Source organism: Aythya fuligula, chromosome 1 (assembly GCF_009819795.1).
Source record: "Aythya fuligula isolate bAytFul2 chromosome 1, bAytFul2.pri, whole genome shotgun sequence".
NCBI classification, from domain to species: domain Eukaryota; kingdom Metazoa; phylum Chordata; class Aves; order Anseriformes; family Anatidae; genus Aythya; species Aythya fuligula.
In genome coordinates, this window is record NC_045559.1 from 19684662 (window position 1) to 19706844 (window position 22183).

A 22183-nucleotide genomic window follows, 5' to 3' on the forward strand; every position below is an offset into this window, starting at 1 on the left:
CTCCTTCAGCATTCTTGATAATTTCTAGCTTAACTTACAGGTAAGTTAGAAAGTCTTTCACTAACTTACTCTTAAAAGCCTTTCACAGGCAAAACAGGCATTAATATAACTATATTAAACTTCATATACAAGTTAATTGTATACAATCACAGTTAATTATATAATTTAATCAAAAAAGATTACTGTCATCTCTGTCTTGAAAATAGCAAAACCTACTGAAGTGAGTCAAAAAAGCAATCAAATATATACCTATTTGGAGAGATCTGAGAATCATAACTCCACATGAAGAAAGGTGCACTGGCTTCACGCCCATCAGATGTGGCAAGAGTACGCAAACATCTTTAATTAGAGCTTTAAGTACATCTGCCCATTCACATAACAAACCATTCTATTCTTAGATAATTATGATAGCAGTGTGCTAGAAAAAGCTTTAGGAGAGATGTTTGCAGAAGATATTTTCCAGCTTTCAAAATAAAAACAAGCAGAAGGTAGTTCACAGTGTAGAAACGACCTAACAAGTTGTAGGAACCTACTGTTCTCTCCCTACCCTCCAAATAAAACCAAAGCCTGGCTGTTCATATTTCATTTAGACACCAGGCTTCGGCAGTAACAAGATAACGTGAATCACCTTTTCGTTTCTCAGAATGCAGAGGTCAGAGGCTCTTCACATCACACACATCTACAGAGCAGATGATCTCAATGACTAAAGACATTACATCTGCCATTAGCCCCTGAAAACCCTATAGTACAGTTTGTTGATCAACTTTTTTTTAGTCAGATACTCCCAGGAAGACTTTCACTGTCTGAAATGCTTCACATTTTGACAGATGATACAATCATGTGGGAGAAATAAGACAGGATTCACCTATTGCCATAAAACCCTAGAAGTAGCTCAGCCCAGGTACTGATTTTGAAGGTCTTGCCCTTGACAGAGCTAACTACCATCATGGGAAAGTCTTACTCGGACTCAAAGATAAATTCAGCTGCGGTGAACTTGAACACACACATGAAATTAAACACACATACGTATCAGTCTTGAACACGGTGCTTTCTGCTACCTGAGATAGAACTAAGGTCTGAAACATTGAAACTAATTTTTCAAACAAAATTTGAAATCCTTTGATGTACTTAGGGAGCTTGCTGCATGCTTCACCTCCCCCTCTTCCTCCCTCCAATAAAGAGATGTAATATTAAAGAAATTATTGAAGAGTTAATATATATATAAGTCAGATAAGAGAGCTGTTTGAAGAGTTCATAGTTTTGCAATCCAGGATCTGACTTGCATAAGACAGGACTAACTGCTGTACTATGCTGTCAGCTCCCCCAGGAAGAAGCAGAACTTACAGAAGAATTTAGATCACCTCCCAGAATGACACAAAATACACCAGTGACAGAAATTACTGCCAAGGTACAAGGTACCCATCCACCCTAGAGCTTTTGCCAACTATAACATCATGAAAGAATAATTATCTCTAGTGTTTTTATTTTGTAAAAGCAAGTGTTTACTGTAAGTGTTTATTGTGCTAAGAGAATATAAGTCAGATTTAAAGTGCACTGTAAACACAGGTGTATTAATTTAACCCATAGTGCTTTATCTTCAGAAATAATAGCTAAGCCTCATCACAATGAACTACTTTATCTCCCTCTTTTTTTAATATATATATATATATATATATATATTAAAAAACTGAACTATATATAGTTCATTGTGATATATACATACATATATATATATATATATATATATATATATATATATGTATGTATGTATATATCTGTTGAGACTGCCAAAGAAGCTAAGACTACTGTTCCAGACAGCCCACAAAGAAGGGAACATAGGATCACACACTTGAAAGGCACTACCAGCATTATTGCTTCCTCTATAACTGACTTCAGACATATCAGAAAATGAAAAGTCACAACTATAGTGGCTACAGAAAGCAAGCACGAGAGATGAGAACTGTCCTTGCTGCCCACGTTCCTTAGGGAATGGAGAATTAGTTAAGACAAAATTCCCAAGAAGTCTTCTGAAATGGATGACGTTGTGTTAAACAATTTCCTTTCTGAATACTTAATCAACACAATTAAGCTAAACAAGTTTTCAAGCTGTAATTCAGTGTAGCAAGAATTGATGTTCTCAGGCCTGAAGAGCAGCTCAGCATGGCTCACAGCACATTGCTTTTACCCCTCAACTTTTCACTTATTTAAAATAAATAATATTGGAGCATCACAGATAACCTATAAATAAGATTTATGTATTTCTCTAAATGGTTTCTCTTTAGCCTTATAAGTTAACAGTCAGAAAAAAAAAGAACATATTTTAGATTTTTCAAAATTTCTTAAACCATAGTTGTTCTCCCATGATATTTGGTACTCTCAATATGTAACTGGTCCCATAACAGAAGCATTAGGTTTCGAGTTCACAAACCCAATGATACTGATGCCTGTTGTAGCATCCCGACCCAACCATTTTCTCAAGGAACCCTGTCTGACCACTGCAGCCTTTTGATGTTTGGCACCACCAGGCATACTCCCCATTGACTTTTTTTCCTGGGGGAATACATCCCAATGCTATGCAGTTACAAGAACATTTTCAGAACTATTATGTATTTGTGCCACAGGCAACCAAGAAAGCGAACACTACTTCCCTCCCCCAGCCCCACTTGTCTCCTACTGTAAAACACTGACATGCGCTACAAACATGATATGGAAATATCTTAGAATCCCATGTTTATCTTAAAAGAGAGACAGTTTGCTTTTCAACTGAAGCTTTCAAACACCATCTGCAGTTCCAAGCCTGAAACTATACTCTAGTTGAGAATAAATTATGGCATTAAAAATACAAGGCATTTACAAAAGCAACAGAAGGATAAGGAGAGGAAACTGTTTTGTTTTGAAAAGGTAAGACAGGCTCAAATTTAAGATTAAAGTTAATAAACAAAAATTCCTTACCCAAGCTGTTGTATATCAGCTGCCCTACTCTACCCCTGTCCTCACACAGAGAGGCTTGATATCTCCCCTGCCAACAGCGGTACTCTTAATGGTCAAAGACATCTGAACTAAGATGTGAGAAGTAACACTAGTCCTGTATTTCTTCATTTTTTAGCTAAGTGCATAGAATATTTTCCCTCAACACAAGAGATCTGCTGTTGTGATATTAGCAATCTCAGAACTTCCTCCTTCCTACGGGTGGCTGCCTCCCTCTACCAGTTTCAGCGTAGCTGTCTCTGTGGCAACTACAGCAACTGGTTACATGGAGGAGTAAAAACATTACCTTTTGTGACTATGTGGCAGTTCAGCATTGAAAAGCCAGCAATAGATAACCTACTATTTTCTATTAATCATCACTGATTGCTGCACGGACAATGCTTGCTGTCTAACCCCACTGATATTGTTTTAAGAATTCTAATACCTCAAGATTTATACAGTATCTCTCCATCCTCAAGTTTTCAAAAATACAATCCAGAAAGATAAATTCCATCTTAAGGCTAATTTTGTTGGGTTTTTTGTTTGGTTGGTTGGTATTTTGTCCCCCTCCACCCCCTGGATTACTTTAAGTAATTCTGGCAGAAGGAACTTCAGACGAGAATCAGCAAGATTCAGTAACAGTAAATACCCACCCACTAAAACCAATCAAATTTTAAACATGAACTAAAACTAGTATTTTAACTACTGTACTTCTCCTAAGCCTGCAGTATTGATTTGTGATTTTGTATTTTCCTTTATCCATCACAGCTGGATTAAAGCTTCATGTAAAATACCAGCAAAGACTGACTTATACTCCATAAAATCATATTTAGCATCACTAGAATACCCAACGTCTCTTGAACTGTGGTAATACCCATAAACAATCGAATGACATTCCACTTCACTGTGCGAATAAAATACCCCTATTTTCAAATACAAAGGCTGCAGATATGTTTTTAAAAAGCTGTCAGAACAAAACACGAAATATCTAAATTGAATTAATCGTTACTAAGGAAACCGTGCATCCAAGGCTTTCAAGCCTTGCTCAGCAAAGTTCCAGAGAACATACCGAGACTCCCAGGAAACAGGGAAAAAAAAAAAAAAAGCACACAAATATTAACTACAAACGATTACAGTAATTCCACTGACACTGACTGGAAAAGAATTAACGGAAAAATGGAACAAAAAAAAAGCTGGGGAAGTTCCTGCTTTGGGAATTGGAATGAGTTCTGGCACCTGGCCAAGCACTCCTCCTAGCTCAAAACTTCAAAACTTCAGCTCTCAGAGGTGTACATATTTTATATGTTTTAACATTCCAGATAGTAAATTTGCCTCTCTCTGTTAGGTTAACTCTGATAATATATTTTTTTTCCTCTGATATATTTCCCAAAGCCTCAAAGTGTCTTCAGGTTCCTATTTATTACTCAAAATTTTATTGGTATTTAATTTGATTTTTACTGAACACATAGGAAACATGCTTCATGCTTCAAGTGACTGAAACTAAGCAAGCAGCTTGGAAGTTTTCTTAGGTAGAAAGTAGAATGTTGCACTGAAGGGCTTAGAAAATGCTACATTAATTCCAGTCCCTTCTCTATTAGTGATAACAGGTTACTTTGTTCCTATCCTCCCAATGAACTCTGTGACCTTCAAAACCTTTGGATAAGGTAGAGGAAAAAAAAAAAAACAAACTACAGCAGCAACAAAACCCAGTCACACTGGAAAACTTCCTTAGCCTTCTCAGAAAAAAAAAAATCACAAGCACAGATTTCCTTCTGCCTCTTTCTATACATCTTAGGGTCATGACTTTTCTTTGAAAGCATTCAAAATATTTGCTTTCATTGAAGGAGTCATAGCCATACTGTCTATGATTTTGAAATATAATCTCTAAAGCTAAACTCACATTAGCAAATTAATAAAATATTAACCCAAAACAGACTTTTGTCTATAATGGAAATTAAAGCTTTAATTTACAATTTTTTTGCGCATTTTGTAACTTAGACTATTGAATAAAAAAATAAAAAACAACAAACCGTTCTTAAGACAATTCATACAGAAAATCTTGATTTTGTATAGAATTAGAAGATGTATCACCCTCTAGTCACCACAAAAAAAAAACAAAACAAAAAACCACACATAATGGAAGTTCACACAATTGCTGAAACTCAGAAGCACCAAGGGAAAAAAAAATATTTCAAGTAGCTGTGGTGTTTTATTACTGTTAAATTCAGGTCATGAATTTTGACCTCCCTAACTTTAAATCAAACCCTGAGGACGCACAGGGCACTAATGATGCACCATGCCAAAATATCTAACATATTTTAATTCCACTTCTAAGCTTCTTTGACCTGTACACACAAAATAAACAAAATATACACACACACAAAAAAAAAAAAAAAAGAAAGAGAGAAAATTTTACCTATAGTATTTTCCTGTATCCCTTTTGTAAAAAGGGAGTGTTTAAATATGAGGCATCATTTCCACCCTAAGGATGAGGGAGGAATCACCCCCCCAGAAATCAGCCAATATTTGGCTTTTATTGCCAGATACAAATATGCTCTGCCCTCTCCTCCTCCCCCCTCCCTTTTAAATTAAATTCCACTTCTTTTTTTTTTTCCCTTAAACACATTTACTAATTCTTATCTAAAAAGGCAACTGCAGTCAAGATGAACTGGCTTGAAAATAAAGCTCATCAGTTACTGTTTTCATTATTATTTTGTTTGCTTTAAATAACGCTGAGGCAAAGCTGGAGACCACTCTAGAACTTCTTTTCTCGATTTAGGCAATTATTTATTTATTTATTTTTAATTTAAGCAAGAGGGGTAGGATGACTTCAATAGATGACATCTACGCATAGAGAAGGTTTTGAAGTTGATCCACCTGATAAGAAACATCGGTGACTGACTGTTGGTGGCATCCCCTTATACTTTACACCTAAGTGGTTCCACCACCTAGGTGCAACCGTAAGGCCTATCTCCATCACGCTCTCCTATAATTAAAATAAGGATCATTGTGGGGAAGTATATATACACACGTATGTATTCAAGCTAATAAGCATATGGCTAATAAGCAATGGTCTGCATTTATATGGCTTCATTGCAACACTGGTCCTAGTAGCATTATCCAATGTTTTTTTCTGATGTTGAACTTTAAGTAGTATTTATTGTTATTTTCCCACACTTACGATCTTTCAGAAAGTACTAGAGAAAACCAACGCACTAAAACATCAAAATAAACACCAAGAAGAAACCCTCAAGCCACACGTACAGTCAAGATGCATCATCCACAAGAGCAGACTGACAGTATTTCAAAGGCCTTCATGTATGTTTCTTCCCACTTATATAGTGTTTCATCCATCACTTCCTCTTCATTTATTTTTCTGGTCCATGCTCCACTTTAGAGGCAATGAAGATTCCTGTGTCTAGATATCATAACTACAGTTAATTGTTAAGAAAGTAGGGTAATTTCTACCAGATAAATTACAAAACAAACACACACCAGTTCTGCCTTGAGACACACAGCTACAGAAAGCCGGTCTCACCATCAGGAACAATGTGCTTTCTAATCACAGCAAAGGTCAACATGGAAAATTCTGGTTATACAAAACACCTAAGTGTTAATTTCTAAAGACAGCTGAAAATATCTTTGTCTTAACATTTTTTTCTTAGTTATCTGCTTGCTGCTTAGCTACTTTCATAAATACCCTTCATGCTTTTTCAATAGTGTGATGTAACACAGCTGACAGATGAAAAGCAAGCACAATGCCTTGTTCCTATCTATTATTAAAGTGGTGGTTCTTTCGCTTATTTTTTTGTTCCCTGTACAAGTATTGCATTTCAAATGCTTTCTTAATTACAGACATTACATATATACCACATAGAAACAGAAACTAAAAATGAAAGCAAATATTTATATACTTCAAAATGTCTGCTTCCATTTACTAGAGCAGTAACTGCACGAATAGTGTTTTTAATGAAACAGATTACAGTGTCTCAGCATGTATTTCCAAAATACTGAAGATTAAGTATTTTATTTACTTTTCCCCCAAGTATATGTCCACAAAATCCTAGTTATACAAGATTTTTAGACAACACAAACACTACTCTTAGCTTTGCTTTTCATAAAGCAATCACATCCTAGATGCCTCTTTCAGCACATCAAATCAAGAGACAACACCAAAACAACGTTTTTCATAATATAGAACCAAGCACTCAAAAATAAGAGAAACCAGATTAGTTGTAATGTTCTCTCTGAAAACTTCCTTTGTGCATCCATCCTATTCACTGAGTAAGGTAGCTGTTATAAAGGTTAATGACAGGTAGCAACAGGGTAAAAAAAAGAAAAAAAAAATCACAAGAAATGTGCAGAGCTAGTACAAGTTAACTCATGCAGACAAGAAGCAAGGTTTAGACTGTCAAGTCAACCACAAAAGCCAGAATTTCCTAACTCAGAAATTTTGGGCCAGCAATCTAAAGACAATACTTTTTGTACTTAATTAAGAAAAAAAAAAAAAAAGACTAATTTATTTAACTAGGCAAAATTCAACCATCACACATCATCGGTGAACTATGCACCTGCACCTTGGCACTGCAAAAACAATTTGCCACTGTTTCCAGACAAATTAGCTGGTGACAGCAGGAGGTTGGCATTCTGACTTTATTGCCAAAGCACCCAGGTACTGCCTGTCCCTGTCATACAGAGCTTTGGCTGGAGGCAACATCCTTCTCCCCTGCCTCCTCCCACAAAGTGTGTAGCTGCTCTGACACTTCCCAGAAGCATGAGACTAGATTAAGCTCATTTCTGTATCTTGAAAAGAAAAAGAAAATAAAAAAAAAAAAGAAAAAAGAAAATAAAAAAAAAAGAAGAAATAAAGAAAGAAAATAAAAAAGAAAAAAAAAAGCTGATGAATTCAATAGAAGCAACAATTTTCAACACTTTATATTTCAACAAAAAATGAGTGGAATTTCTTACTGAAGAGAGAACACACTTCTGTAGACAGAAAGATCTGATGCAAATCATGTATATACATATGAGATTCCCCATTAGTCTCGTATACTATTCCAAGTGCTAAGCAACTTACTAAGGAGCCTGCACTGACAGCACTGAAAACTGAAGACACCTCCAGGCTCTAATGTGACATCCTGCACCTTTGAAAGTGGATACTTAGGTATGGACTTCCTAAAAAAAAAATGAGGTAAGAGAGGATAGATGCCCAGAAATAAAAAGAAGGGAGGGGAAACAAGCATTCATCTCCTATTACAACCATTTAAAATCTGACCCTACACTACACTCAGTAGTTCCCAGATGACAAGTCTGTGGGGCCATATAATAGACAGATTATAAATGACTAAGGAATTACGACCTGTGTAATTTGAAGTAGATACAGAAATTAATGAGTTACAAAGCGTTGTCAAAAATTATGAAGTACATTGTTTTACACCAGTATTTTTAACATACCTTGAATATTAAGACAGATGTCTTACAGTACAGAATTATTATAATTGGTGTCAGTGTAATGTCCAGTCTTCTACATACACTCAACAACAACATACATCCCTTCTACCTTCAGCTAAACATGAAATGTTTAGCTGAACAAGAATGGTTTCCCTGAGCAGGTGTGCTCAATGGCTACATCCACCAAATATTGTCCTGCTCACTATATTCTTCACATTTGTGTACTAATGCAGCTATAGTGTAGATATTAATGATGAAGAAATTACACCAAACCAAATACCACCACAAGTGTGCACTTCTGATACAGAATACAGTATCAGAAAATTGTATTTTGTCAACTAATACAAATATCTATGCTTGCATCCAGTAATATGAAGCTGAGCATACATGGAATACAGTTGACCCTCTGCAGTTCTGGAAAGAAGTTTAGAAATCAATACCCTTTACAAGTCTGTTCCTTGCATGCAACAACATGTAAAAAGAACTAATACAGTTCTGATGATAGTATCCTTTTAGTGTTGGTGTCTGACAAGCTACCTGTGGCAAGCATTACCAGTGCTACAACATGCATTCTAGTTCTCAACTCTCACATAGCCCATTGTCTTTTGTAGTATATTCAGAGAAGGAGAAAAAAAAAAATCAATCAGGATTGTCTTAATTCAGTCAAAAGGAAATTCTTTTATATGAGCTCCCCCTCCCATGGACAAAAGCACCATTTCAAATAACAAGATTTGTTGCTAACTGTCAACTTAAGCCTTTCTTCAGTGTATCACCAAACAAAATCAAGCAAATCACAGAAGTGAACAGTGTAACCATCTGATGTTTGCAAACACCACACAGGAGCTAAAGGTTGTTTGTCGAAGTCAATATATAGCTAGCTACATACACTAGCAAATCTTATTGCAGGAAGGGATTGCAATCTCAAAACATTACTTATTTAGATTAATTTAAGTGGTTTTAAATGTTCACTACCTGAAACTTTGGATCCAGCTTTCAAAAAGCATGGTTTATTTATATTATCCTAAGAACCTTGTACATGATTAAGCTGCACATGGGAATTGGTGCCTTTTTGGAGAAACTTTCTAAAGTGCTATTATTAACTTCAATAAGAATTTAATTCAAGGGTTAAGCAAACATACTGATGTTGTAAAAGCTGGTATCAAAACAAATACTCAATAAAGGCAAACTTGGTTTTAGTCCCAATAGTCCGATTTTGCATTTTTTTTAGCACAGTGAGTTATTTATCAAATGTTCAGCAAAACCAAAGTTGTATCTTTCTAACCCAGAGCTTTTCTTCATTACTCATATCCCCAAAACACGTATTTCTACTGCTGAAATGCATTAAAAGTGAAAGAAATCTGAAATGAGACAATACAGCTCTTTTAAACTACGATGTAGCTAATCTAATTGGTTCCAAAACCTTTAACCCCTGAAACAAAGATAAACAACATTTCCATTTTGCTCCATTCTGTTATTACATATGAAAACACCACTTGAACCACCCCCACTTTCTCAGGCAGGCAACACTTCTCTAGCCTCACCAGATCTAGAGCCATCTGCAAGCCCCCTGCTCATCACTGTTAAAATACAAAAACATGGCACATTAAATGTAAAGGGCAACTTCAGCTCTGGTGTTTATATTTGCAGTAGTAATAAAAGCTTCTGCGAGAACTGCAACAGGTACACTAGTAGAAGAATCAGCTTAAACAGAACTTCTTACAAAGAATGAATTTGTAAGTGAAGACATGGTTAGGATTAAAACTCATTTGCACGTTCATTAATTATTTTTTGTTCAAACAAAGATTACACTAAAGTTATAGAACAGATTTTATATCAGAATTGTATGGGAGAGCACATTCGTTTTTGGTTACATGACTAAGAAAGAATGCAACTAATTTACAATCAACTTTTCTAAAATAAAAAAAAGTACACAGGTTAGCAAATTCCTCAAATTCTTCATAAATGCTACTGTATTTGCAAAAGGAAAATGCAGATATAGGAGAAAAATGAAAAATTACTCTGCACTGCAAGAAGAGTATTTCTTGGAGGGCTTGTTGTACCCTCATAGATCTTAAGGTACAAATTTATGCTTAAGTTATGTGAGATGAAACAAGATTCAAATCCTATATATGCCAATTTAATTTTTATTTTGGAGGTCTTAAGGTTAGGAAAAGAAGTTCAGATTCCCAAATTATGAATACATTTAACCTTGAGCTTGGCTTTTTAAAATGAATGTCAACTACACAAGCGATTTTGAATTCAGTGGATAGTTTTCAAAAGTACAGCAGACAACTGCACACACAACATCATTTGGTCTGACAAAAAAAAAGTTTCTGAATTCAAGAAGTCAGACCACTTACTAACTTATCTAAAGAAGTTACTGCATTTTTAATGCAATTTCACTAAAGTACAAGGTACATCGTTCACATTAATCCTCTGAATACAGCCTTTAAGGAAGACATAGAAGAAACATACAAAGGCTTTAAGTCAGTATCTAAAAGCATTGGCTTAAGATTAAACAGGTAAATACATAAAGGTTTCTCTCACTTGGATGGTTTGCTTACCTCTGGGGGGGGATATAAGGAGCAGATACTGTTGGCATAACTGTACAGGGTTCAACCACTGTTTTCTTGGCCTTTTTTGTCTTTTTTCTGACTTTTGATGTAGACCTAGCAGTTCTGACTGATCCCTCCTTCCTACAAACACCGTTTTTGATTTCAGCTTCTCCATAAATATTTAGAGGTCTCCGTATGCAACCTGGTGGAGTATGTACATCACAATAGGCAGTCTTTTTTACAGAGAACGTTGTCCCACTGCCAGTTAGTTCTTTCACAGGTTCCATTTTCATATATAGACCAGCTTTTTGAGCACACGTCACATGGAATGCAGTATAGCAGTTTGCTTTGTGGCACTGGATGCAGGCACCAACACCTTTCTGTTTACAGAGGTAGCATGTTAACTTCCATCTGGCCGGGGGAATGTTCCTGACACCATCAATTGGCTCGATAAAAACTGTATTGGCAAATCCAACTTCTGGAATCCACAAAGCACACACAACATGTCCCCAGCGATCATCATCAGTCTTTTTAAAGGCACCTCCCTTGTTTGGGCACAGCACGCAGTCTACAGGCCGAGAACGGGACTGCAGACAGTGTCTGCAGAGCCACTGACCCTCAGGTATATATGGCACCCCATAGCATTCCTGATGTACTGCTAAATTACACATATCACAAAACAGGATTACATTGCTGTTCTGACATTCACCATCCATGCATATACAACACACCGCATCTTCATCAATTAAAGACTGATGATCACCCTGTTTTTGGTTCTCACAATAAGACTCCTTTTCAAACCTATCCATAAGGAATTCAAACATGTTTTGTGAAACAACTGACACTCCATCACTTTTCCGCTTTTCATTTATTATTTCTAACCACGCATAATCTTCCTCATCCATGTCATACTCAACTTCATTATCAAGTTCTTCTGCTGACTTCTCAATGAATTTGTAATAAACTGGAGGTCTCCGAGGAGCTGAAGGGGGACTGTATTCAACAATCCGTACTTTTGGTTCTGGAAGAGGAGTTGTTGTAGCAGGTATACCGTGTGAGCTCGGAAGAACTTCATTTTTCTTTTTCACTTTGTTATTTTTATGCCGTTTGCTTCTTAGACAAACTGGTGGTCTTTCACTATTTTCCTTATTGCTGTTGCATTCACTCATTTCCTGGGCTGTAAGATCATCTTCTAATATAATCTCTAAAGGATCAAAGATACTGATCCTATGCAGGCGACCTTCAATTTCTATTTCAACCATTCTTTGAGCTTGAGCGTACGTCAAGGTTTCTCGTGTAGGGGAGTGCTTAATACTGCATGGGGAAGAAGAATGCCTTGCTGCCGATACTCGATGGCATCTTCCTTTTCTCCTCATTTGGTAATGTTTACCTAGAACGAGAGCAACAGTTAAAACTATGAACTCTGAAAAATGACTTGAAAATGTTAGTTTTATTATACTAAAAGAAATAACTTAAGTCCTATGGCTCCCAAACCACCTATCCAATTAGAAGAAAAAAACTAGCAACAACAGAAAAATGCTTCTCACCCTTGGTTTATAAGACTGCTCAGGCTTGAACAAAGTAACTTGATGATAAAATGATCTCCTAAATGCTAGCTTCTCTAAGTAAACACAGCTATATAAAATCCATAATAAAAATGCTGCAGAAGAGCTAACGGGAACAACTCTGCATAAGAAAAAAAGAATCAGAAATGCCACAGAAAAATAATAGAGCTGTTACATTGGAATTACTGTATTAAAGATTTTCTTAAAATTGCTGAGTAACTAGAATTGCAATTAAAAATGCAGTTTCTTTTTTTTTTTTTCCCCTGAGCTTCAGATTTTTCAGATTTTTTTCCTCTAGGTCTCCCATCTGAAAGTACTAACATAATCCTGAAAGTTTTTCCCACAATTGTATCCAGTGCAGTTTGAAATACATTAACAGCTCAGTTAGTACACCTATGCTTACAGCTAGAAAAACATATATACCTCCAAGTTTGACAGCCTTTTTTTTTTTTTTTTTTTAAATTCTTCATGAACCTATTATTCTTTACCTTACTATACTTACCCACAGAAATGGTTCTAAAAGCATTGTATCTGAGAATCACATCATTGCCATGGCCACAAAGTTACCAGCATCAACACACATTTTACTGTTTTACATAACTCCCATAGTAGCAGGTTGAATCCCAGTCAGCGCCAAAACTTTTGAATACAAAGAGATGCTCAAAATGACAAGAACACAATTAAACTTGCAGTGACTGATACAGTGAAATATGGGCTGCAGTTATGAAATATTCCGCTTGTAATTTGACTTAGGCTCTGAGTACATACTGGGTGCATCTGTGCGTGCACGCATCCCTCAAACCCTTGTCCCTCAATCCATTCTTCAAGAGTTCTCCTCAGCAACTGGAGTAGGCAAGTATCTCCCTGTCTTTAAATTCAAGCCCAAGCTCTTTATAAATGACATAATTTCCAAGTTTATCAGCTGCTGGAACAAGATCAGCACCCATTACACACAACATACCAAAAAAAAAAATAATAGACTTTTTTTTCCCTAGCATGAAGCACCGTGACTAGAACAGGAATGCATTTTGGCTACAGAAATTCTCATTAACAGCTTCCATGCTTACACTCTATATGACACATTCCCTTCCCACCCCCCCACAAAAAAGAAAGGCTGAACACTATTACAGAACCAACCAACCAACCTACTACAGATCAAGCTTAAAAGTTCTTTTACTCCCCTTCCTAATAAATCATTAATAAAGCAAACTTCAACCTCAGGTACAGAAAAAAAAAACAACTCTTGATCTTTAATCACCTGCTTAAAGTATTATTAGGGCCTCCTATTTTAATTCTGAACAGACAGAAATACTGCGACACTAACAAATTCACGTCAGTGTCACCTATTAGTTAAAATAACTCAGCTAGCATCAGCACGTATTGCCAAAAGAGCAGACAATTACAGAGATCAGAGCACAGTTATTGTCACAAAGCACTGTAGCTATTTTATGAAGAAAATAGCAAAGCCTGGAACAATTAATACACAAAACATCCTGTGCAGCCTGCCTTTTGCTTTTGTTGTCTGACACCAATTTCAAGAAATCCACCTTCAAAGTCCCGAAGGAATTCATTTTAAGGGAAGACTAGACAATTTAGGCAACAAGTGTTAAAAGCAGCTCTTGAGAGGGTCTTATCTATCTGCTATCACAAACTGACCTTGGTTTCCCAAAGAGAAATTAAAAAGATGAATCTAAGCTACCCTTATTATTCATGTAAAGATTAAGCGTATTACTCACAGATCTGACTTTTACACAGATATTCCTTAATTCTTATTACTTGTTTTTATAGCACAAGCTCAAAACCAGACAACAGTCAATGTTTAATCATCACACACCTCTGATCTGCTCTTTATAAATAATGGAAGAATAAAAAAGGTTCCACCTCTTCAAACAAGTTTGGAGAAATATTTAATAATCTAATTCTGTTAAATAACATAGGATTAAATTAGACCTATTTCTTAACTCCAGAAGTTTATACCACTAATGCTGTTACAGAAGGCCCACTAACTAGAAACAGACATACGGATAATTTAACTGCAATTAGAAGTTAGTTCCCACAGTTTCACAATAGATTTTGTGATTCAGAGGCCAAAGATATCACAATGACCCTGATTTGTTTATTAACGTGAACAAATATGAGAGATTTTTATAGCTAGTACATGATGTGTCAGTGTACAGCAACCTACTACAGATCAGTATGGTTTCATTTTATGGTATTTTTTGATACTTGTCTTGAATTTAGTCACCAATAAAAACAAATAACAAAACCCTGATCATTTAGTTATGTTCATCTCACACAATTGCACAATTTTGTCTAGATGTAAAGGTCTGTGTTTTCTCTTTAAATCTCTCTTCCTACAATTATGAACAGATACATAACCAGCCAAGATATTCATGAAGACAGCCAGTGTTCTGAACAAACTACTGAGGGAGACATAGGAGGTAGCCTTCAGAATCAAAAATTGTGCTACTTGTCCACATTTAATTATCTAACCTAACCCAGTATTACAGTACTATAATAATAATTTCCAATCTCTCTACACCTATCTTCCTGAAATTCTTAGGCACTGCTGCAAACAGACAACAAGAGGAAGAAACTATTTTGAAGCACGTGCATTCTCACCAAGGACTACTGCCAGAAACGTCAAACTGTATGAATCAGTGCTAAACAGTGGCTGAGCTAACGTCTAAGCACCTTCCTTGTAGTATTCAACTGTACATAAAGCTCAATCATGAAGCAAATTATGATTTGCTGGTACAATGGATACCCTACACATATAACGCAGTGAACACAGATCTGGAATTGGCACTAATCTGGCATAATTTCACTGAAACTTAAGTGTGAATAACCTCAGCACTCCAGGAGCCAAAGCAGCAGTAGCTTTGTTTTGTTGCCCTCACAAGTCTTCTATTTGCAAGTGTCCCATAAATATTCCAGAGGAAGACTGGGTTTCTACATAACAAATTCATGACCGGCTTTTGGTTTGCTTTTCCTGGTTAATTATCAGACACCTCTCTTCCCTCTCCCTCTACAGTGTCCCGCAGGCCCCCAGGAATGAAGACTACGCACGTAACTTTGAAAAGCAGTGAACTATGCCACCAGTTTCCAGTCGATATTTAAAAAGCAACATCACGCTTTTAGCGGAGTAATTTCAATATACTTCTGCCACAACTTTTCTGCCTCTTTCAACAAGTCGAAGAGTGTAGGAGGTCAGACAGGAAAGTTTGCAGCTCTTCCCTCTCGGAATTACCTCAGCTGCTTAGGAAGAGGCGCCAGCAGCCAGCTTGCCCCGCCACAGCACAAGCGCACGAAGACAGCTGTCTGTGAGGGCGGCAGGAGGCGCGGGATAACCAGCAGGAGAGCACCACAACGCAGCCCTTGCTCACAAACTCCTCTCACAGCCTCGGTCCCGGTTACCTCCGCCCTAACCGCCCCGCTCAGTGGACCGGGCCCCGCCGTTCCCAAGGGGCCATCGGACGCAGCGCGCCCCGGGGCGCCGCTCAGCCCCACACCATGAGGCAAGGCAGGCGAACGCCGCTGGGGGGGGGGGGAGGGGGGCACCACCCACGGCCTCGGAGCGGGAGCGTTTCCCCTCGGGGGAGACTGAGGAGGACAGGGGCGGGCAGAGGAGGCTGAGGAGGACGGGGGGAGGCGGCTCGGCCTCGCCGAGGCCGCTGCGGTGACCGCCGGGGCTGCCGCAACGCGACGCCCCCCCCCCCTCAGCCCCCCCAAGGCCTCCCGACCCCCGGCGCCATCTCGCCCCCCAACCCCTCAGGCCCCGCCCCCTCCCTCAGGCCCCGCCCCCGGCGGCTCCTGCGCGGCCACTTCCTGCCCACGCCCAGGGAGCCTCCAGCACGCACGCCCCCCTCCGCGCCCGATGGTTCCTGCCCGGCCCCGGCATTCCCCCCCCCCCTCCGCCTCCTCCTCCTCCTCCTCCCTTCCCGCCTCCCCCCCTCCGCCCCCGGGAGGATGGTTCCTGCCCGGGCCCATCACCTCCCGGCCCTTCCCAACAGCCGCCTCCCTCCCGCCCTCCCTCCCCTCCGCGAAAATACTCGGCCCACCAAGATGGCGGCTGACAAAACAGCCCGAGCGGCGCCCTCCCCCAGACCGCCGCGCTCCGCTTCCCCCCCGCGCAGCCTTCCCCGACCACCGCCGCCGCCGGGCCCGGCCCGGCCCTTCCCTTCCTTCCTCCCTTCCCACCCGCCCACCCTCCCTCCCGGGCCGGTGGTCGGCGGGCCCCGCCGCCCTCCGCCGCCCTGCTCCGGCTTCACTCACGCTGTGGGAGCCGCCGAGGCGCGGCTGACAGACCTCCCGCTCCGCCTCTGCCGCCCTAATGGCGGAGCTCCCGCCGCTGCTGCTGCTGCTGCTGCTGCCGCTGCCGCCCGCTCCCGCGGCGGCGGGCGCTGAGAGGGCGGCGCTGCCCGCGGCGGCGGCCCGGCGCTGGCTGCGGGGCTGCTGCTGCTGCTGCTGCTGCGGCCGGTCCGGGCGCATTCGTGAGGCGCGGCGCGGGTCGCGCTCCGGCTGCGGGCTTCGGCGCTCGGCTCCCGGGGCTGAGCGGCTCCCCTCCCCCCTCGGCACAAACAATGCGGCTTCACCACAGCGCTGCGCCGACGGGGGGGAGGGAAGGAGGGAGAGAGGGAGGGAAGGAGGGAGAGGGAAGGGACGGGAGGGCGCCAGGCACCGCCCAGACCCGCCGCTGCTGCCGCCGCCGGGCGGAGCCTGCGCGCCGCTGCCCGCCCGCCCCTCGATGGCGGAGGCAGCGCCGGGCCGCGCCTCAGGGGACAGGGCGGGAAGGCTCCGGCCCGGCAGGGAGAGGGGGCACGGAAATGCCTCAGCGCGGGGGGATTTAAACCCGGGCGAACAGGGTGTGTGTGGGGGGGCGGAACGGGGGAGGGCTGCTTCACTGCAAAACCGGGGCTGGGAGCTGCGCGGAACTGCGATTTATTATTTCTGCGGGCAAAGTCCAAGCTCGAGCTTAGCGACTTCGCTTGGAAGTTCGCTCTTACGTCGTCTCCGGGTCGTGCTTCTGCTTTTGAGTAACTGGGATCGGCCTCTACGTTTTGAGCGGGCAAAAAAGGGGTTGTTTCTAGCTCCCTGCGCAAAGGACAGCCTTTGTGTATTATTTTTAGACAGCCATGTTCGAGATCTGGAGGATTTTACTGTGTGTTTCCGTGGGACAGCTGCACCCACATGCTTCAAAAACTTCTGAGCTAGCCCTGTCTGAGGGAAACACTTGTCTTTGCCTATCACAGAGTCCTGCGTGCAGTGAAAAACAGCAAAGAGTAGGTGTGGCGCTCTGCCCATCTGCAACCCTTTTCTTTCTTCAAAACAACTTCATAACTCTTTTATAACTTTTTTTTTTTTTTTAATATATATTTGCCAGAATCCTTTGCCTCAACCAGCAGTTACTCCACCAACAGATTTATGGCTAGGAAATCAGGTATAGATACACCTGTCATTACTTGCAAAAAGTGAAGTAAGGTCCTAACAGCTCAAGTAACTTAGCTAAAGAAATCTTGTTCAACAAGCAATATAAGTACTTTCCGTCTCGCTTCCTTCCCCCCCCCCCCCCCCCAAGGACCATACAAGCAGGCTGCTCTCTAGCAAAGCAGAGGGTATTAAAACAGGTAACATTTGTGCACTGCGCTCCCTGCAAAAGCAGATCTGTAGGATCACATCGGCACAGTAACTTCAACTTCTGACTTCAAAAAAAAAAAGCATGTTAACTATACAGGTCATCTGTGTACTGCTTATAAGGAATTACTCTCTGGTTAGATGGTCATACCATCAGTCTCAGAAGCCTTACAAGACGTTGATTTAAATTAATATAGAATTCAGCTTGTGACGGATACCAAAGAGGAAGCAGCGTACTAAATCATATGTTAGTGTACAGTCAAGCAGTAAAAATGACTAGAAATTACAAATATTGTCAAGAAACTAATAATGAATATAATAAAATCCCTTTTATGATAAAAACCATGTTGTTTCATCTTTTAACTGATAATCCACATATGTATCTGTCCTGCAGCTGTGCAAGCACTTTATAACTGGAGACAAGTTTTCCACAGAGCTTGATGGTGTTCATACTCCCCTGTGTCTGATGCGCAAGTAAGTCTGGCACTTTTCCTTTTTTTTTTTTTCCTGCCAGGTGGATTGCAGCACATGCCTTCAATAATGCAGCATTCCATACATGTATTTGTACCATTTAACCATCTTTTTGCAGTTTAATCTCATGTTTCATTCTCTGGTAAGCTCTACTTACGTGACTTTGTTGAGATTCATCTTCCAGCTCTGCCTGCCCTGTGCACAAGGCACATTTGGTAAAAACACCCCATCCGTAAAGTGTAATGTCTTAAACTTCATGCTGATAAAAAGAGGAAGTGGTAGTTCAAAAGTCATTTCATTATAAAGACAGTGGCAGCATCATTGATTCCCACGACCTGTTGACCAAGGACTCATAGCACAGCCTGAATCAATCATGACAATGTGTTACAGTGCCAGGATCTGATCTCCCAACTGATTTGAAATGAGAGGCTTCTGATCTATTTTAGCGTAACACAGAAAGGCCTCTGTGCTCCTCAGATTCTCTGCAGAGTTTCAAAGAACTGCTAAGCTTCATTTCCTAGTGCCCATACTAAAGACGGTAAATCCACTTCAAATTACTAACTTAGAGGCAGGGTTCATCAGGGCTCTGGATCCTTGCAATTAACCTCAGGAAGAAGGTATGATTTTTTACTACAGACTGCCCAGGCTCTGGCACAAAATGCATGCAATTCCTTGATACAGTGTTTCACAGCAATGGCACAAAGATCAGAGCAGGCCTGACACACAGTCCAGTAATAGGAGCCTTACACTTTCAAACCTCTTCTCATTGGCCTTATGAAAGGCTTCTAGATCAGGATCTTCAATCCTCAATGTTAAATATCTGTAATGTTAGCTCGCATTATTTCAAAATGCAATAATGTATGGTATTACCTGGTATATTTGACCAGACCTGAGCACATGCTTCTATAATCTCAAAGATTTGTTTCCTTGCCTGCTCCATCTCACAACTGAGACCTAGTACCTCAAAATAGTTTTCTTTCCATTTTTGGAAGAGGCGGAAACAATTTTAATGGGATGCCGTTCAGTTTCAAGCAAACAGATAACTGGCCCTCTGCATGATAGTTTGATGGCAACAGGACTCTCATCACCTTTTTTGGCACTAACTCAATGTGGGGGGGGAGGGGTTGGTCCCGCTCCATCACAATCTTCACACTCCTGCTTAGCAGCATAAGGTTTTGATTCAAGTTGCCACTGCTGACTCACTCTCCAAGAAAGATTTTCACAGATGGAATATCTTCTGCTTACCAGCTTTCACCTGCAGTAGTTATCAAATTCTTAAGACAAACATTTCAAGAGGAAAGAATCATGTAAACAAACTCAAATGCTATCCATCTGCTCATTTTCCCTTTCATAATCAACCTTTGAGACATTACTACATTGCTTAAGTATATCACCTGCACAGCAAAACCTTTGTTCCAGATTAATAGAGATCAATTTGGACTTGCTGCAGCCCTTAATTTTTGGCAGTGGTACTGATCTTCTTTGGACAGAACTCTGTATCCCTTTCCTTCTTTGAACAGACAGCTGCTAAAGGGACAAGCAAGAGCCAGATCCCATGCCACATGTTCTTTATAAGTCATAAGAACCTTTCAGTTTCCAGATAGATTTTGAACTGCATGCATGAGTCTTCACGCCAGCATGGCGACAACTCTGCCTAACTTCGCTAAGACATTGAACACCACTACATGATTCCGCAAACCAAACTGTCCCCATAAAATTTCCTAAGTCTCACTTCCCTGCTATATGGTTTGCTTCTTCACACTCAATACATAATTATATTCCCCCAAAATATGTCTGATAACATATGTTACTGTGGTTTCTCACATCCTGTAAGGCGGATGCTTTTCCATTTCACTTACCTCATCAGTTGTGGTGCTGGCAATTTACTCAGGGGACCTGACTGTGCAAGGCCAGCTGTTCTTAAAAAAAGGTTGTTCCCAAATATTGCGGAAGCCCAGACAGCATACACTGTGATTAAGATGCTGCAACTCTATCACAAGACATGTTACAGCAACATGCTGACAAAAACACAACTGTTCATTCTCAGTCTGTATGGTGGTGTAGCGTCCCTGCACCTCTTTTGGCTGATCTCCATGAACTACTATATTTAAGTACAAATCCACGTATCACTGATCCATCTCCTATATAACATCAATACTTTGGCAGAAAGACAACATCTTCATATGAGACTGAAGAGGATATATGGTCCAAAGTCCTAGATGGCAATTCCAGAACCTTTTAGCTTCAAATACAGAAGAAAAGCATTGAGTCTTTTCACGACAAGATTACTGCACATCTTCGTTGTTCTGTGGTTAGTAAGAATCATGCATTTCCTTTTTAATTTCATTCAGTCCTGAAGATTTTGACCACACTGTGACAAAGGCTTAGGTAAGATGAAATAATATAGGTGTTCACCCCTGTTCACTAACTGCTATGGAATCAAAGTATTTTGGTTCTTTTGGCCTCACTAACTCTTACTTTCTGTATGCTCCATCTTTATCATCCTCAGAATGAAAGAGGTTCTCTATAAAATTGATAAGGAGACCCTTTAGATCTCTAGAACAGTTCATGGTGATCCAAAAGAACAGCCTTCTCTGAAACATGTTTTAAAACAGACTGCAGTCTCTCTCAGTGCCTCCTATGGTACTGATAAAGACAGAGTCCTTTTATCATCAGAGCTCCACCAGAATTCAAGCTACATCACTGCGCTTGCTAAGAAATACCTCTGTGACTTGCATCTGCTGAGCAGTCCTGTGGAATGTTATCTATAGATAATACTTACGGACCATTTGAGAGTGGTCATTAGGCTGTACAGCTGCTATGCAAAGGTCCTTACCCTATTTCCATTTAAGCATTTGTATGAACTACTGGTTGGAGTCACCTATTTCAAGAAAAGTTATGTAGCCTTTGTAGTTAAACAGCTCTTTGAGAGGCAGAATTGACAAAGAAACCTACTTCCTGCGTTCCTTACTCTTCCACTGTTCCAAATCCTTTAGCATCACATACCTTTGGGATTTCGCAGTTATAAGGCTCTCTTTGCGGATTGTGCATATAACCTTTGCATAATGGAAGGTGGGGCTTGCAATTACCCCCACAGGCACTGCAAATATTAAAAAAAAAAAAAAAAAATACAAACAAAAAATATACAGTATTAGAATATATGTTAAAGCATATGTGTTACACTTCACAAAAGAATCATCCCAAATTAACTTCTATTTTTTTAAAACGCTGCACCAAAACCACAGAGATTACCCATCTACTCACCTGTAGGTCTTTTAAACAGCAAAACAGAACTACGCTTAATGAAAAGGATAATACAATGAATGTATCCTTGGTGATTCAATATATATAGCCATAGAACTTATGTCAACCACATTGCTGAAATTTCAGGATTGTTGTGAGGTAAGAAGATTCAAAAGCTCAGAAGCAGGTCAGAAATAAAGCTATATGTCTTAGTATTTCTTCTTAAGCTGATTAAAAAACAAAACAAAAAAAACATTTGAGCAGTTATTTGGACTCATATCTAATGATGTTGTTTAC

At 40.0% G+C, this 22183-nt stretch overlaps 1 protein-coding gene and 1 long non-coding RNA gene across 4 annotated transcripts in view; both read right to left on the bottom strand.

Moving 5' to 3' along the window:
- The window catches only part of BRD1 (bromodomain containing 1), a 59205-nt gene extending 42342 nt beyond the window's left edge, over nucleotides 1-16863 (bottom strand). For 2 of the 3 annotated variants that reach the window (XM_032183595.1, XM_032183586.1), the window contains exon 1: nucleotides 10983-12640. In XM_032183595.1, the coding sequence (XP_032039486.1) occupies nucleotides 10983-12349 (1367 nt within the window). In that variant the 5' untranslated portion in view covers nucleotides 12350-12640. Of the gene's footprint in view, nucleotides 1-10982; nucleotides 12641-16813 lie in introns of those variants that run through there. The other variant, XM_032183575.1, reaches the window with a different exon arrangement.
- Nucleotides 16864-18482: 1619 nt separating this feature from the next.
- LOC116502325 lies at nucleotides 18483-19981 on the bottom strand. The gene is made up of 2 exons (XR_004254556.1): nucleotides 19732-19981; nucleotides 18483-18902 (listed from the first exon to the last, which is right to left on the bottom strand). It is a non-coding gene; the product is annotated as an uncharacterized LOC116502325 (long non-coding RNA).
- Between the last annotated feature and the right edge of the window lie 2202 nt (nucleotides 19982-22183).